The sequence below is a fragment of the Chrysochloris asiatica genome, unplaced genomic scaffold (assembly GCF_000296735.1).
Source record: "Chrysochloris asiatica unplaced genomic scaffold, ChrAsi1.0 scaffold00308, whole genome shotgun sequence".
Classification (NCBI taxonomy): domain Eukaryota; kingdom Metazoa; phylum Chordata; class Mammalia; order Afrosoricida; family Chrysochloridae; genus Chrysochloris; species Chrysochloris asiatica.
In genome coordinates, this window is record NW_006408826.1 from 1501711 (window position 1) to 1520478 (window position 18768).

General features: G+C 41.5%; 1 protein-coding gene across 1 annotated transcript in view; it reads left to right on the top strand.

Moving 5' to 3' along the window:
- ATP11C (ATPase, class VI, type 11C) overlaps nucleotides 1-18768 on the top strand; it is a 141852-nt gene that overhangs the window by 43774 nt on the left and 79310 nt on the right. Inside the window, exons 3-7 of the mRNA XM_006874981.1 lie at nucleotides 4562-4651; nucleotides 7964-8044; nucleotides 10970-11077; nucleotides 15074-15202; nucleotides 17249-17352. Coding sequence (XP_006875043.1) covers nucleotides 4562-4651; nucleotides 7964-8044; nucleotides 10970-11077; nucleotides 15074-15202; nucleotides 17249-17352 — 512 coding nt within the window. The remainder of the gene's footprint in view (nucleotides 1-4561; nucleotides 4652-7963; nucleotides 8045-10969; nucleotides 11078-15073; nucleotides 15203-17248; nucleotides 17353-18768) is intronic.

Genomic DNA, 18768 nt, shown 5'->3' on the forward strand with positions numbered 1-18768 from the left:
AAATACAGCCAGTAATGCACAAATGTAACATTGAGAATAAGTCCTCTTAATTCATTGAACACTAAAGAAAAACACTTTGACTGAATTTTTATTTTATTTCCTTATATAATTAGTGTTCTTTTTTTTTTTTTTTCCTTTCTCCTTGGAACACAAATACTTTCTTTAGAAAAACTTGTACTTTGCAGCTGTACTAGTTTAATGTACTCTGAAAGGGACCTTTGGGAATCAACAGAATTCTTAGCTGCTAAAATATTCAGAAAGTCCCTACTTTAGCAAAAAGAGCATTGCTCAGTGACTGCCGACACTCTGCTGGAATCTTCAGTGTCCTTTGTGTTCCTTGGAGCACCTTTTTTTTGAGCCTCATGGTGAAGATCTTTCAGGAGGATAACGATCATTTGGGCTCCACTGGACTATTCGAAGGCATACTCGAAGCTAAGCTTAGAACCCATGATGTGGAAAAATGTTTGGATTGAAGTTTCAAGTATAAAATGACACTAGTGTTTCCTCATTTTAAACATCAGCATTATCAGTGGATTTATTAGACTTCATGCTATTCATGTCTTAATCTAATTCCCTGAAGGTGATTGTTTAGGCAAAGCTACTAAATCCTGATCCATTTATGCTCTGGTAGTTCCTTTTGCTCTTCTATCTGAATTTACGGTACAAAGAGTTATACTTTAAAAAAAAAAAAAAAAAGGAAAGTTCTTCTGTGTGACATTGATAATGAAATTATGGTGTTCAAAATGGAATTTAGTGTCTGTATCAAAGAGAGTTGATAATACAATGGATACAGTAATGTAGTAAAGTGAACAGTTGTTAAGTGCCGTAGCGTCGATTCCGACCCATAGCAACCCTGTATAGTGTTTCCAAGGAGCAGCTGGTGAACTTGAACCACCAACCTTGCAGTTCAAATGATTTTGCAGTCTGATGCATTAGCCCATAGCACCACACCAGGACTCCAAAGTGAACAGTTAGAGCGGCTAATTGAAAACTAGGTGTTTATGTACAGCTAGTGTTAAAAATTGTGCAGCTAGAGTTCTGGTGTGGCATGGTGGGTTAATGAGCTGGACTTCAAAGTCGTTTGAACTGTCTTATGGTTCAAATTTACTAGCTTTTCCTTGGAATTTCTATACAGGGCCACTATGGGTTGGAACCGACTCGAGGGCACTGAACAACAACAAGTGTTAAAATATAGGTATTTTGTTCCTTTGTACCTGTGTGATGCATTGATAGGTTGTTCTAGATTCCCAATTAACCAGTAGGCCATTAGATAAACATAATAAAAGCACTGGACTGCTAACCACAAGGTTTGTGGTTTAAACCCACCAGCCACTCCTCAGAAACCCTATACAGGGGGTTGCTATGAGTTGGAACCAACTTGGCGCACTTAGCAGCACCAATCATTAATAGTAATTTCTCCTTAATGTTGTTGTTTGGAGCTATGAAGTCAGTTCCAACTCAACAGTGACACTCTGTATAGGGTTTCCAAGACTGTAAATCTTTATGAGAGTAGAAAGCCTCATATTTCTCCCATGGAGTGGCTGGTGGGTTTGAACTGCCAACTTTGTGGTTAGCAGTCCAGTCCTTACTCTACAGTACCACCATAAATATGAAGTCCCTTCAAGGCCTAAATATATTGAAGACACTCTTTGGTGGTGGTGGTTATGTGCCGTGGAGTCGGAACCGACTCACAGCGACCCTGTACAGGGTTTCCAAGGCTGTAAATCTTTACCGGAGCAGAAAGCCTCATCTTTCTCCTGCGGGGAACAGCTGGTACTTTCGAACTGCTGACTATGGTTCGCAGCCTGATTTGTAACCACTACGCTACCAGAAGACACGCTTTAGCAAATGGAATGTAGCTTCATTGTCTACAAATGAGAAGCGGACAGCAAACAACAGTAAGAGGGACGTAACTAACGGACTAGTAGTCCCCCCAAGCACTAAAGCTGTCCACATGTAGATGGAAGCCTCCCTGTGTCCTGTGATGCACCTGTGACATGCTCCCTGACACCTTAACAGCTCAGGACTCCATAAAGGAGCAGAGGTAGCACATAGCAATGTTGTTGTTACATGCCATCGTATCAGTTCCAACTCATAGTGACCCTGTATAGGGTTTCCAAGGAGTGGCTGGTTAGCTTGAACCACTGACCTTGTGTTCCAAACTGACCTTGCAGTCCAGTGCGTTTACCTAGAGCAAATAGCAATGGTTCCCTGTAAAGGGAATAGTCAGAGTGCTCACGGAAGCAGTTAATTTAGCGTGTTAAAGTGGCAGTAAGTTTACAGTGGAACCTAGGAACAAGTGTTCCTTTTTGATGTGTTAGCACTCCCACAGAGGACTCTAACAATCCTCAATGTCTTTGTTCCTGTAAGTGAAAGCCCTTTAGCTTGGAACCACATGCCAGAAGCTCAGTTGGTAGGCTGTTGTGCAATTTGGTGATAGTGGTGGTGTGCCGTGGAGTCGGTTCCGACTCATAACGAGTCTGTATAGAGTTTCTGAGGCTATAAGTCTTTATGGGAGCAGAAAACCTCATCTTTCTCCCACGGAACTGATGGCAGTTTTGAACTGCTGACCCTGAGCTTAGCAGCCCGACTCGTAACCACTAGGCTACCAGAGCTCCATGTTAGCCATGACATAAACTTGTTACCAACCGTTGAAATGAAGTAGCTGTAATATTTAGGTGCTGGCTTTGATTAAGCCAGCTTCAATGCAAGTGGCTGATAGTTTTGAGCCTTTTAATTTATGGTCTTAAACTGCCTGTGAGGATCTCATTAGCAGTATGAACTATATTCTCTTCTGAACGATACACATTAATGTTGAATGGTCTTCCCTGAAGTACCTTCTTGGATCCCAGAGGACGCTCACCTTCTGGATTGGCTGCTGGTTGTAATACAGTTGCTTAATGTGTTTGCCTTCATTTATCTTCATCCCCTTGGGCCTAGAAGCCTAATGAAGTGAGGTTAATAGGAAATCCCCATATGCTCAATCCCCATTTGCTAAGGCAGCGATGGGGAATGTCCAGCCCAAGGCCCTATAAGACCTGAGAAATCATTTGGCCTGGCCCTGCCAAGGCAACCAAAATTCCAGCCATCACAGTTGTTGTTGTTATGTGCTGTGTAGTCGGTTCTGACTCATAGCGACCCTGTACAGGGTTTCTGAGGCTGTAAATCTTTACGGGAGCAGAAAGCCTCATCTTTCTCCCGCAGAACAGCTGGTAGTTTCGAACTACTGACCTTAAGGTTCGCAGCCCGATTTGTAACCACTACACTACCAGAGCTCCTTAACCATCACAGTAGGGGAGAGTTAATTAAATATTTGACCAAATATAGCACGCTAATTTTTAAAATGATAATTTTGTATGGCCCACGAATGATGTTATACATTTTGGTAGAACAAGGTTCCCCACCCCTAGGCTAAGGCATGCTCTGTGACTTTGGCTTTTCAGTCACCTTCCCTAATTTAATGGACATGTTCTGATATTATGGGGATATTTGGCATGGAGACGGGTCACATGTAAATTTAACTCTTTAGGTTAAGAAACATGTCTTCCTTTCGAGGTTCTGGTCTTTTTTAAAAATATGTAGCAAATGCTATTTCTTCTAGAGATTCTGAAACGACCTGGTCCTTGAGATTAAGGTATCAGTGGTGGCTCCAAACATATAGGCTCTTTCACATTTGGTCTAAGAGGGCACTCTTTTTGCCCAGATGCAACTTAACATTTAAACCTCCGCAGCTGTCTTCCCAACGCCCCATGTGGTATGTTCTTGACTTAAGTGAAATTCTGCTTTGGCCCTTTCAGCTGAAACAGAGTTAATATCTATGGGGAAGATCCAGACTTCAAAGGTTGCCTGAGCCAGGGGAATTAAGCACTGAACTGCTAACCTCAAAGGTCACTGGTTCAACTCCATCAGCTGCTCCTCGGAAACCCTATGCAGGGGTGCTATGAGTCAGAACCAACTAGACCGCACTTAACAACAAAAACATTTTATGCCAGGCACTGTTCTAGGTGCCAGGGAGACAGCAGTAAACAAGATAGACGAAGAAGACCCTGTCCTTATAAAACTCATTGCCTCTCAAAGGGAAAACTTTAATACAAATTTCACACAGGTGTAACTATTTGCTGTAACAAAGCTATTGAAGTAAGGTTAAGAAAACCCCATTGGTTATAAAGAATACCACCAAGAAAGTCTAGACTAATATGTTTAGAAGAAAGATGCCACTGTCTGCTCTGATAAGGATTACAGCCTGTTCTTCCCTGTGGGGTTACTATGAACCGGAATTCAGCAGTGGGAGGGCATAGCGTGATAGGAGAGAATGTAATAAGGGAACCTAATTGAAGTTGGGGTCAGGGTATGCTCAGAGACACAGTAATGTCAAGAAGTGAAAACCTCTAACTACATGCTTAATGGTGTGTGTCCCATTTGTGTTTTAACATCTCCCCCCAAGTGTTGGCTGTTGTAACTATCACTTTATTTCCAAGAATCTGGGACCATATCAGTCATTATTACTAAGATTTTTAAAGTTCGCCTTCTGATAATATTCTGTTTTTCTCTCCCCTTATAGTATACGCTTTGGAATTTCCTCCCAAAGAATCTGTTTGAACAGTTTAGAAGAATTGCAAATTTTTATTTTCTCATCATTTTCCTTGTACAGGTAAGAGCTTCATAAATACCTATTCATCATTTAGAAACATGGTTACTTCAGATTTTCAACCTATTTCTAACCTTAAAATGTGGTTTGAAGGAAAGATACCCAGGGTTTATTATTAAAATGACTTTTGATAAAGTAGTAATCACATTTCAAGGCTTACGATTATGCAAGTACTATGTTTACTAGAAATCGTTTTCCTCCATGATCACTTTCTGTAAAGCTTTTGTGGGTTCCATATCCCTGTTTATACTAACAGGACATGTCTTTTGTGTCATTAAATGCAGTGGCACATGTCATAACGGAAAACAGTTCAAGCAAATAGTTTTGCTTTGTTAAACACCGAAGACAGCCTAATTGAAAACTTATCATTGATCCCCTTGCCAGTTTTGTTCTTCCTCATTCACTTGCACACATTACAGTTGAAACAGTGGTCGATCAATTTGCTTCCCTTTGTTCCTTCTGATGTTTTACCTACTTTGGACGTTTTGAATCGTAGCTCATATCTTTAAGTCTATAAGCCATTAAAATCTCTCATGAAAATTACCCCCCTGAAATTTTTACTCATTAAAGGAACTTTTTTCCTCATTACATTTTTTTAAATGAAGCCGAAAACTCCCATTGAAATTGCTTAAATGCCTTGTTGATGTTAAGTGCGTCCGTTTATCCACTTTGAAGCTTTGAATGAATGGTACAGTTATTGAATTTTACCTGCTACTTAGAAACAGTATGAACTGTACTATGGGAAAGAGTCGATTTCAGTCTGGAATGATGGAAATTTGGAAAAGGAGCCCCTATTGATCCATGGTTAGGTGTCTTAAAGGGCAGCATAGCATCAGCTAAGAAGAGGGTGCTTCTTGCTGGAATCATTGCACTTGGCCTGCAGGTCTGCAGAAGTTGCAGAAGCACCTACTGTGTGCCATGCAGTATTACAGCAAAGGCTAGCTGGCCCAGTGAGGGTCCAGATATGGATTTTCATATTATACATGAGAAGACAGGTGCCTGTGCCTGCAGAATGTAATAATGTAGTAAATGTCCCAGATGTGGCATGGGCCAAATGCTATGGGAATACAGTGGGCCTTAGGATTCTTTCTACCCAAGAGGAGTCTGAGAAGGCTTCAAAGAGGAAGCAAACGTTGCAGGACTAGAAGGGTCTCACCTGGTGACCAATGCCTGAGCAGCATCCACGGGTAGGAAAGACACTCTAGAAAGACCTGGTGTGGCCATGGAAGAATGCATGTGTCTGCAGCACATTGACTGTATCAAGGACAGGCTTTGGCAGGGTTGAGAACAACAGTTGTTGAGGAGTTTCTTGGGCAGATTGAACTCATGATCTTCCTTCTCACGTAGTGCTCTTAAAGCATTAACTTTTCTTTTTTTTTTTTTAAACCTTTTTAAAAGAACCTTTTATTTTGAATTGCATGAAGGTTTCCAGAGCAGATCATCAGTTTTATATTCAACAGATCATATACTTCGCTTCATCTCAATGATTGCATTCTCCTCAATGTAACGTCACTTCTCCCACATATCCTTCCCTGTGATTCCTGTTTCCATTCCATTCTCCTTTCCAAAACTTCTGAACTTTTCCCTTAGGTAATGCTGCCCTTTTGATCTTGAATGATTTACTATCCTATGATAAATACACTTTATTATTGTTGTTATTCCCCTATATATCTCTACTGTTTGGCTGAAAATTGAGCCATAAGGGTGAAGGTGAGGGTGAGTTCAGTTCTAGACCTGAAGGGTGGCTGACGACCACAGTCTCGCGTTCCTCCAGTCTCTGACCAGTAAGCCTGATCTCTTTTATAATCTTGAGCATTCTTCCACATTTTCTCCTCCTCTATCTAGGACCTTCTAACATGATTCCTTTCCGAGCAGTTGATAGTGGTAGCCAGCCACCATCTAGTTCTGGTCTCAGAGTAAAGTTTTTCCTATTTTTAGTGACTGATAACAGGATCCACTTGGGCACATTGACCAGGCACTTGGAAGACATGTTTGATCACCGACTACATGTAATCCCTCACCAGTTCTACCATTTATGTTTCCTAAACACTGCTTCCTAAGTAATTTCTTATCATTTCTGCTGCTACCACCCTAGTCCAAGCCATCATCTTTTACCTGGATTATAGAAGTAACCCACCCACTGCTATCGAGTCAGTTCTGGCTCATAGCTACCCTGTATAGAGTTTCAAGACTATAAATCATAATGGGATTGTGGAGTGTACCATTTGGTTGGTTGATGATGCATGGAGGGGATTGTAACCATGGCAATGTAATGATATATAATAGAATGAATGTAAAGCTCATGTTCTCCCATGTAAACTATCATATAGTTCACAATAAAATATATTTTTTTTTAAATCTTAATGGGAGAAGACGGCCTCATCTTTGTACCATGGACCCGCTGGTAGGTTTGAACCACTGAACCTTGCGGTTAGCAGCCCATCACCTAACCCCCAGCCTCCTAACAAAGACTTTCTGCCTCCACTTTTTTCCCTCCTTCCAATCTGTCTCCTATGTTGTTGTTGTTAGTTGCCATCGAGTCGGTATCGACTCATAGTGACCCTATGCACAACAAAACGAAACACTGCCCAGTCCTAGGACAGCCTCATAATTGTTGCCACACTTGAGCCCATTGATGCTGCCACTTTGTCAGTCCATCTCGCTGGGGGTCATCCTCTTTTTCTCTGACCCTCCACCTTACCAAACATGATATCCTTCTCCAGTGACTGGTCCCTCCTGACAACATGTCCGAAGTATGAGAGACAGAATTTGACCATCCTAGCCTCCAAGGAACACTCTGGCTGCACTTCTTGCAACACAGATCTGTTGGTTTTTTTGGCAGCCCGTGGCACTTTCAATATTCTCCTCCAACACCATAACTGAAAAGCATCAATTCTTCTATGATCTTCCTTATTCACTGTCCAGCTTTCGCATGCATATGAGGTTATTGAAAATACCATGGCTTGGGTCAGGCGCACCTTAGTCCTCAAGCTGACATCTTTGCTCTTCAACACTTTAAAAAGATGTTGTGCAGCAGATTTGCCTAATGCAATATGTCGTTTGATTTCTTGACTGCTGCTTCCGTGAGTGTTGATAGTTGATCCAAGAAGAATGAAGTCCTTGACAACTTCAAGGAAGCCTGAATTTGGGACTGTTTCTTATACCTTTGTATAAGAAAACAAAACTTTTGTTTTGATGAAAATGAACTCCATGCATTTTGCCTGCTTTTCTGTCTGACATAGTTGTAGCATGTAAGTGCTACACAGATGTGAGTAACTGATTTCTTCCTACTCTCAATTGAATTTCTTTATCTAGGTCACTGTTGATACGCCAACCAGCCCAGTTACCAGTGGACTCCCACTGTTCTTTGTTATCACTGTCACAGCCATCAAGCAGGTACCTTCCTTATTTACTGTTAGGCCTGAATTCCGGGCCAGTATGGTTTGAATTTCATTGTCAAAGACTCTTTTTCGTATGGATGGAGAGTGGGCACTGTCCTTTAGTTTGGTTCCTTCCCATTGAAAATGATGAAACCGCTGTTAACACAGGTTCTGTCCTCCTTCCTGCTTCAGTGTCTGTGTGAGAGCTGAGAGCATAAAGGAAAGAGCAGGTAGAAGGTACAGCCCAGTAGGGAATTGGCAGGTGACTTCCTCATGTCCATGAATTGTTGCAGTCTGCTATGTCTGTTAGAAAAGCTCCCCTCAACGGCACAGAACTCAAGAGCACACATACTGCACTTCTGTCATCTTTCCTCTTGCTGCTGAAGGACCTGCAGTGGTAGAGAGGGGAGACGTGTTTGTGTTTCTTCTTGTCGCAGCTGCCGCAGATGTCTCTGAAGCACTGTCCACATTTGATGTGGTTGTTGTTGTTAAGTTCTGTCAAGTAGATTCCAACCCATAGTGACCCTGTATAGGGTTTCCAAGGAGCAGCTGGTGAGCCTGAACCACCGACCTTGCAGTTCAAATGACTTTGCAGTCTGACGCATTAGCCCACAGTGCCACCTATTTGATATGGTTGTTGTTGTTATGTGCCGTGGAGTCGGTTCCAACTCATAGCGACCCTGTACAGGGTTTCTGAGGCTTTTAATCTTTATGGGAGCAGAAAGCCTCATCCTTCTCCCGTGGAACAGCTGGTAGTTTCGAACTCCTGACCTTGAGGTTCTCAGGCCGATTCATAAGCACTGTGCTATCAGAGCTCCTTATTTGATATGGTGTACCTTTGAAAAGGAGATATAACCCAGAATGGGAACAGTAAACCAGGGGTGGGAGTGGGGTGGGGTGGGGTGGGGTGGGGTGATTAGCAGTCTTTGCCCTGTATTGGGGTGGTCCTCAGGACTGGGCTAATTAGAAACATCCTTTTAGACAATAATTATCAAAGTACATACAAAACAAAGTTCTGTTTAATAGTTTTTGGGAACAAGGCTACCTTTTCCTCCTGAGGTTATCTGTGCTTCTATCTTGCCTACCAGGAACTGCAGGACTGCAAGAAGATTTTATCAAATGTTTGGCTTCTAAATAAAGACTTTGGGAATGTTCTTTCCCTTAAGGCTCTTAGGATTATTTTCTTTAACATCATAGAATTGCTGGTTCCCAGAATAGCATGTATAGTTTTCAGAAGCTTTTACTGATTGATTTTACTCCCATAACTAGTTGGTGGCAGTTCTGGCATCACAGAAACTATCCTGTGAAGTGATGCCCAGCATTGTCATTCAGAGCAGTGGAGGAGGAGTGAATATAACCCTGGGGGGGGGGGCATGAAAAGAGTTTTCAAAGAACTGTAGTTGAAAAGATCCTGAAGGTACAGGCATTGCCACAAAGAACAGGAGCTAAGGGATGTAGAAAAGGAAGAGGCTGTGCTCAAACACGTGAGTGAAAGGCCTCCTGCCATGATTCTTTTGTTGAAATCTCCTCCAGACAAAAGGCACAAGCACAAGTGAGCCATTAGATGGTTCTCTGGTTACTTTTAACTCTGAAATATGAGCACTAATATATATCCTTGTTTTCATTTAATGACTAACTCTAAAGAGTTTAACTGGTCATATCACGTGAAACTTATAAATGATCTGCCAAAACAATCCTACCTTGCCCTTCTCTATTCTCTATAGGTGGGGAAGCATTATGATATATATGGCCTTGAAGTTGACCATGGCAGCTTTCTACTCCAAAAGAGTTTTCAAGAGGGCTTCAAAACACTTGTGGAAAAAAATGATCTTTTAATTCTATTTTTCTCTGAGCTTTTTAAAGCCCCCTCTTGGTTAAGTCTGTAAGAAAATAAAGACACAGAACTTATATATATACAACTAGAGATTCAACATTTATTTGAATAAGAGTAGAAGTAGAAGACTAAATCATAATCCTTTGTAGTTTTGTAGATTAGTAAGACACTATGCTGATATTCATATTCTTTGTTATTATTATATTGGGGAGTGCTGTGGCTCTGTAGGATTAGCAATGAACTTCAGACTACAAGGTGAGTAGTTTGAGCCCAGGAACCACTCTGTGGGAGAAAGACAAGGTTGTCTGCTCCCTCAAAGATTTACAGCCTTGGAAACCCTATACACCAGGGGTGGGGAATGTCTAGCCCTCCGGCCACATAAGGCCCACAAAATCATTTGGTCTGGCAAAGGCAGTTACAGCCTTCATATTTGTTGTTGTTAATTACTCTTGAGTGGGTTCCAAATCATAGGAACCCTTGAGGTCCAAACCGACCTTGTGGACCAGTACTTATCCTACAGCGCCACACCAAGGCTCCACCATCACATTGTTGTTGTTAAGTGCCGCCAAGTCGATTCCGACCCATAGTGACCCTGTATAGGGTTTTCAAGAGCAGCTGGTAAGTTTGAACCACCAACCTTGCGGTTCAAACAACTTTGTAGTCTGACGCATTAGCCCACAGCGCCACACCAGGACTCCTGCCATCATGTTAGGGATGGATTAATTGTTTGACCAAATATAGCAGGCTAATTTTTAAGTTGATAATTTTGTGTGACTGAAAAAAGTTTCCTCACACACGGTAGGTATGAGTTAGGAACTGACTCCATAGCACTGAACAACATCATCATTGCTGATGTTTCCATTATTATCTGAAGAACAAAGATATCTTATAATACAATAAAGTGATTTACCTAAGGGGTGGTTTAAAAGTGTGTCTCAGTTTTTGCTATGAAAATGAGCAGCTTTATCTGTTTAGCAGTCTCAGTTGAAATGAATACTCTTGAGTGTAAATACCTGCTTGTGATGACTCATCGGAGATTATAGATATTTATTATCAACTTTACTTCATTGTCTGAGCTTGGTTACATAGTTATTTTTATCCCTCTAGGGCTATGAGGATTGGCTGAGGCACAGAGCTGATAACGAAGTCAATAAAAGCACTGTTTACATTATTGAAAATGCAAAGCAAGTGATGAAAGAAAGTGAAAAAATCAAGGTATTTTTTGGTCAACCATTCCGGTTTATTTTATTTTTTTAAATTTATTGTAGTAGAATAAACATAACTAAATTTATCTTTTAAGAAACCATTTTAAAATGTCCAACTTAAATGACATTTTGTCCATTGTAGTTGCATAACATTTCTCATCGTACCAAAAGGACAGCCTATGCTCATTAAGTAGCCACTCCCTATTACCTCTCTTCTCAGACCCTAGAAACCACTAATCGGCTGTTCTGTCTCCATAGCTTTATATAGTGTAGATATTAATATCAATGGAAATAGGCATATATTGCCTTGTATGTCTCACTTCTTCCGCTCAGCGTAATGTTTTCAAAGGTCATCTGCACTGTAGTCTGTATCACAGTGCCACATTTCTTTTTCTAGCTGAATAATATTAGATTGTATGGATACACTGCTTTTGTTTATCCATTCCCCAGTTGAACATTTGGGTGTTTTCCACCTTTTGGCTATTATATACAAGTTTTTCTTTGGACACCTGTTTTCAGGGTTTTAAATATTTATCTATGAGTGGAATTGCCGAATCATACAGGAGAAAAATGAGCCTTTCTGCTTCCTTGAAGATTTAAAGCCTCAGAAACCCTATACATAGTTGTTGTGAGTCAGAACCAACTCCACGGCACTTAACAACAACAACAGCATAATAGTAATAATTCTGTGTTTACCATTTTGAGGAACTACTGAACAGTGACTGCACCATTTTACTCTCCAACTACTAATGGAGACCAGTTCCAGTTTCTTTACATCGTAGCTAACACTTGTGATTGTCTGTCTTGTCAATTTTATCTTTCTTCTGGTTGTTAAGTGCCGTTGAGTCAGTTCTGACCCATAGTGACCATGTGTAGGGTTTCTGAGGAGTGGCTGGTGGGCTTGAACCACAGTCCTTGCTACACCAGGATTCCATACCTTTCTTCTTATTATTATTGTTAAGTGCCCTCGAGTCGATTCTGACCCATAGCAACCCTGTATAGGGTTACCGAGAAGCAACTGGTGACCTTGAACCACTGACTTTGCAGTTCAAATGGCTTTGCAGTCTGGCTCATTAACCCACAGCACCACACTAGGATACCTTTCTTAATACATGTGAAATAGTGTCATCTAGTGATTTTGATTTCCATTTCCTCAGTGGTTAATGAAAGGAGCCTTAGGGTAAAGTGAGTTAAGCATTGGACTGCCAACTGAAAGGTTCTTGGGTCAAACTCACCAGGCACTGCACAGAAGAAAGATTGTTTAGAGTCTCAGAAGCCCTAAGCAACAGTGATGACTCTTTCTTACAGGGTCACCATGAGTTGAAATCAATTCAATGGCAATGGGCTTTTTGGGAGGTCCTGGTTTGAGCACTGTAGGAAAAGCACTGGACTGCTAACCACCAAGTGGGTGGTTCAAACCTACCAGCTGCTCCAGCTCGCTGGCACTTAGCAACAATAACAAAAGTGCTTAACAACAACATAGATGGTGTTGAGCAAGCTTTTTGTGTGCTGCTTTGGCTATTGGTGCATCATTTTGAAGTCAATTCAAATCCTTTGCCCAGTTTTCAGTTGGGTTGTTGAGTTCAGTGTACCACAGACTTTAAATTCTTTCCACTGGTTTGTGCTTTGTGTGGTTCACTAGTGCCAGAAGGTTTTTCAGTGTGCCTGCTTCACCCTCTACTCCCAGAAGGGCCTACCTTCCAGAGCAACACTGCAACTCCCCCCACCCCACCCCACACACATAGCAAGGGGGCTTCTCAGCTCTCCTGTTTCAGTCTTAGTATCAGGCAGGCCCTGTGTATCTGAGCCTCAGGGGTGAGACTGTCAGTATTCCTGCCCTCCCCAACCCCATCACCACTACCACCAGAGCAAGCTGATGTTGACCTTCTGTCAGGACCTGGTCTTGGCTTGAGTGGGGTTTCTCTTTGCTTCTCTACCTCTCCTCCAGCAAGAGTCACAGTTTCCTTTGTCCTCCTCCTTGAGGGTTTCTAACCTTTTGCCTCGTAGATGGCCTTTGCCACATGTGTTTGTTCCTGTGCCCCACAGCAGTGATCACCACTTGCATGCCTGTACAGTGAGGCGGCTCATCGAGGCTGCCTGCTTTCCCTCTTTCCCGTGAGTACCCACTGGAGGCCTGTGGAGGAGAGTCGCCGAGTGGACCGCACCTCCCCTTGTTTCTCAGGCTCCCAAGACTCTGGATGGTTGTATTAGCTCACACTCAGCCTTAAAGAATTGGCACCAATACCCCTTGTTTTCTTCTTCGCCACTTTCAGGGCAGCCATCTCACCCTCTTAGTGCTCCACCGGTAGTAAAACAGTTCACGTGCCCTGTCTTTCTGCAGGGACTTGTCACTCTTTGGATCTCTGTTCACCGGTTGCTTAGCCTTTTCTCATTTTTATGAGGAGGGTGGTAGTGATGTTCTCTTGGGCCTTTTTATGTCCGAAATGAAAGCAGAATGCTAGAGTTGACCTTTTAACAAGGACTTCCCATTGGTTCCTTTGGGTTCAACCCCTGCTGTGACTTTGCCTTCCCACCCCAGTTGTACTGAATCAGAATCTACATTTTTAGTAAGGTCACCTTTGTGGTCTGGGCCTGCTGATATCACCACATTTTGTGTTCCAATCGTTTGGGACCTTCATATTTCATATCTAAATGAATTGTAAGCGATGAAGAAGGAATGCCCTCTTTGTGGTTTTGATTTATCTGTGGGTGAGAGTTGTTTTCCAGTTGCTAGTGTTTCCTTCTAAGATGTTTGAGGACCTTAAAGTGTTTCTTCTGAGTATTTAAGCATGAGTTGTGGTTTTCTGTAAGCAGCTTAAGTGTTTATTCAAACAAGGAAGAAAATGTCCATGGAATGTTATTTACAAATTAATTCAGTATTGACAGTATTGTTTTCCATAATTGTCATGGTATGAAATATATTAGGAAACACTGGACTGGATTTCTTCCAAATTAAAAACAATCATCATCACTAAACATACACTTGAGAGTAAAGTAATTGTAGTGCATTCGTTATCATTGTTCTTAACACCTCTCAGGTGGTCAACATGTGCATGGCACATTGCTAGATGCTCTGCCTGCATTGCCATTTCTCATCCTTGTACTGATTTCATGAGGAAGTTGCTGTCATCTAAGGCACTTACCAAGGTTGTATCTGTAAGTGACGGAGCTGGGACATCAAGTCAGGTTAAAGAATCTAAGCTCTTAGCCACTCTGAGTTACTATGAATAGGAAATTCTCTACACAAGATATAGTTCATGTTCTCTTCTCTCTTATATTTGCCCTCATCTGTATTCAAAGTTTGGTGACTTCTGATAGGAAATGGTTTCTCATTGCTGTAGTCGATGAATTGTTGGGAGAGTGACCTATAGAAAACATCAGTTTATGATTTTCAAGTATTTTGGGAAAAATAGATACTTCTTTCATTAAGAGAAGTTCTGAGTCCTGAAGAAGGAACTCACACCCAACATCATAGCTGTTATTACACAGAAGGCAAAGCATGTTGAATTCTGCGTGGTGTAGAGGGGACCGGGGATGGCTACTCAGTTTTCATGAATTGGCCTACTGGTGATACATCGACTTTGCTGACTCATTCATGAAGCAACAGTGATCGTTGACCTAGCAAACGTTTTTGTTAAGTGCCATCGAGTTGTTTCCAACCCACAGTGACCCTGTATAAGAGAAGAGAGAAGCTGGTGGGTTTTGAACCCACAGGGCTACATCAGGACTCCTATCAAACAATAGTGTCAGAAATATCCGAGCAGCCTGGCTGCAGGGTACCTGACTCACTTATTCAAGGTTAAAGTTCAGTTCTGTTGGTAATATGAAAGAGTCATAAGCCAATGTAACCTCATTCCGAAAGTTGAATAATCTGCTTTCATCACCTTCCATGGACACTGAGATACTGTCACACTCTAAATTGCCAGAACTAGAGTCTTGCGAGTTTTGCAGTTCTGATGAATGCTTTGTTTGGAATTAAGAATGTTTCTTTTTCTCTCCATTCCAGGTTGGTGATGTAGTAGAAGTACGGGCAAATGAAACCTTTCCTTGTGATCTTATTCTTTTATCATCAGGCACGAGCGATGGCACTTGTTACGTCACTACTGCCAGTCTGGATGGGGAATCCAATTGCAAGGTTAATAGAACATTTTATGCTAAGGAGGGTTTATCATACAATACTGATGCCTACCACTCCGAATCTTTCCCTTTCTTTTCTTGTTCATGTAGATTGTATATTTGAAAGCAGCTTCTGTGTACTTGTCTTTGGACTTCTAAGCTAATACTTGGCTTTTAGTGCTCAGAGTGTTGTTTGGGTGGAGGGGAGCCAGAACCCAAATAAAAGCCAGCATGACTTTGATAACACTGCTTGCATTTAATATGGATATAATCCATTTATCATTTTACTTAGACATTTGGAAATGGGAGTCATTGTTAATGGAGCTTTAACTACAGAAATAACTGTGTACTCTGACTCTGGGTTCATTTTTTATTCTAAAAGTGATGGACGTTTTACTTAAAGTGTTTGTTTCTAGGATATTATAAACCTAACCAAGAGTAATTTGATTGGTTTTTTTAATACTTAAGGTGTAGTTTGGCAAATGTCTGTTCTATTGTAGTTATGAAAAATTAGAAACTTATTAAAGTACATTTGCTCAGACTGGGGAGAACTTCATTTCCTAGTACTTTCTGGTACATTAGGTTCTTGTCCATCATCCAAAGCTCCACAAAGCATGAAGCTACCCCTTCTAGATGCTGCCCATAAAGAAGGACATTCATGCTTCCATCTCTGGGTCTACCCTTGGAGGTCTGCTTGCCTATTTCATCCACCGTTGAAGACTTGATCTAAGTATACCAAAAAGGAACTTAAAGACCTGTAGAGAGCTAACTCTAAACTTCAAAGGCATGGTGATGGACTAGGAGCTGTTCAAAACCCGTTTCCTGTTTTAGGGAATGTTGAGCAAAAAATGGACATAGCTGCCTAAAGATTCTCCAATAAGGGAAACATGTGTTGAGCGGAAGAAAACTTTCATGTGGTTTCTTTTCTCAAATAGTTTAATCTGTTCAAATCAGCTAAAAATACAGAGGCTTTCAAAATCACGAGGTAGTTTTAAAGACAGCTCAGGCAATTCCTTAGCGTTCCTGAAGACCTTGGCAGCAGCTTCCCAAGTGCACAAGCAACTCACTCTGAGTCTGCACTAACCCTGATTTATTGGATGGTATATAGAAGGGTTTATTGAACCTCTCTCTAGAGTTCGGAGTGAACCAGGCTCATAGTATACTCTAATAAAATATTCTAACTGTAGCAAGACACATCATTTCCCTTCCCCTGGTTGGAGTTGTAGCCACTTGAAAGTGGCTACATTTTCGAGACCATTAATTACGCTATTTGTCTAATGGAACTATTCATGATATATTTTTCGTGCCATTGGCACATTTTTAGCATTCTTATGATTGGAAGAGTTCGGTTCAGTTTATATGTGTCTGATAGTGTGGTGAACACAGTAATAGCTCCCAGTTCTACAAACAGGAGGAAGAAAAAAAATTTGTCTTTTTCCTGGGGGAGGTTCAGTAAATTACATGCATGCTGCAAATGGCCTTCTCTCAGCTGTCAGTATTAAGAAAAATGTCTAGCTTTTAAAAATTGCTTTGCACGGGACCCTACCCAGAGAAGAAGTGACACCAGACATGGAGGCAGAGATGATGACATGGAGAGAGGGAGCAGCTGAGGACTCATGGAAAGAGAAAGGCTGAGTGCTGGCAGCCAGGAGACAGGCTTGCAGAATGTACACTTTGGTTGTTTAAATTCTTATATATTCCTGAGTGTTTTTATGTACATCCCCACACACAAAAATAAGTGGGAATAGAAGCAAATACTGTTGAATGATGATGCATGGAGGATATTGTAATCATTGCAATGAAACAATGGTATAAAACTGATGTTCTAAGTTCACAATTAAAAGCTGAAAAAAAGAAAACCTTTGCAACCCTCTTGCAAAAGGGTTATCTTTGTAATGATCTGATCTCTAAGAGTAATACCCTAAAACGTATTGGTGGGCAATGTACATCAGTATTTGTATTAATCTGCCAGCACGTCATAGTAAAACATATCGTATGCTTGGAATCAGGTGGATGCATGATGTGGAAAGAACTCCCCTCCCCCTTTTCTTCTGCTTTCATGTAGACGCATTATGCGGTACGTGATACCATTGCACTGTGTACAGCCGAATCCATTGATACTCTTCGAGCAGCAATTGAATGTGAACAGCCTCAGCCTGACCTCTACAAGTAAGTCCCCTGGTTTCATGTTCAGCATGTCTGTTGTCTCTGCTGCTCTTTGCCAACAGTATAGCAAAGAAACAGCCACCACTTACCAGCCTACTCACATTTGTGTTTTTATGAGCTGTTCCTTCCTTTTGGCAGCGAAATGCATCAAATCAGTTTTGTTCACTACCAGCCTAAGCTAAATCACTGCAGGCCAAGGCGTCGGACTTAGGGTTTTTCTTTTCACTTGTAAACATGGGCATCCATCACACTTTAAGATTCTGTTCTCCCATAAAACTGCTGTATCAGACTAATGCAGTTACTAGAGTTCATTCAAACAAAAGTGAGCCATTTAGTTGTCATTCAGCATTAAAGGGAGTGAGACTATGGGGCCATGCAATGAGTCAGCACTTTCTCCTTTTTCGTAATGATCTTGATGAACTAAGGACTGTAGACATGCTATTTCTTATCCCCAGCAAACAGTTGCTTGGAGGGATCTGTTGTTGTCCTTTCATCTATTTTACCGTATTCAGGGTCCCCGGATTAGGATCCATCTTACACGATCACAGGGGGTTGTCAGATATTCGGCATGCAATGTTAAGACCAATTGATTATGTCAGGGTGCTACTGAGGGTAAAGTAACAGGTTTTATCCCCAAGTGGACCAGAGCATTTCATTCTTGTCCACCATTATAAATGGCATCCATAACCCATGTCAGCCACCTTGTTACTGAATGTTGTTACTGCATGCTGTTGGTCATAATAGGAGCAGAGTTGTTAGCTGTAGTTCACGGTGATGCTCAGTGATGGGAAAAGTGTTTATACTACTGCATTTTCCCATCTTTCCTGTTTGCCTTCTTTTTCTGCATTCGCCTTGATACTAGGAACTAGGGCCACAAAATAAACCATGTAAAAAACGGTTCTCTACCTTCAGAGAACTCACTGGGAGCAAAGGAAATAAAATAGTGATATCAGTGAGTTATTAGAGGGGAGTGCTAGACCCACAGAACACCAGAAAAGGAAGTAAGAGTTTGTGCCTAAGTTAGAAAATCATTTATACCTTGCATATTTCTCGGGGCACCCTACCCCCAATTGTCATTGTCCTTACATATGAAGGAGAATTTTTAGGGCAGGGAAGCTTATTCCACATTCCTGTAGACCAGAGTTAGTATCTTTGCTATGTGACTTCAGAACATTGGCCTTCCACTTCTTAGTGCTAGTCACTTACATTGTACTTGTCTGTCTTCTGTATTAGGCTGTGAGCCCGGGGAGGGCAGGAACCATCCTGTTTTTTATCATTGTATCTCTAGCACCTAGTGGAGCAATGGTACAATTAATATCTGATGAAAGACTAAGCAGGCTCCGCATACTTTCTGTACATTGTTGTTGTTAAGTGCCATCGAGTCGGTTCCGACCCATAGCGACCCTGTACAGGGTTTCC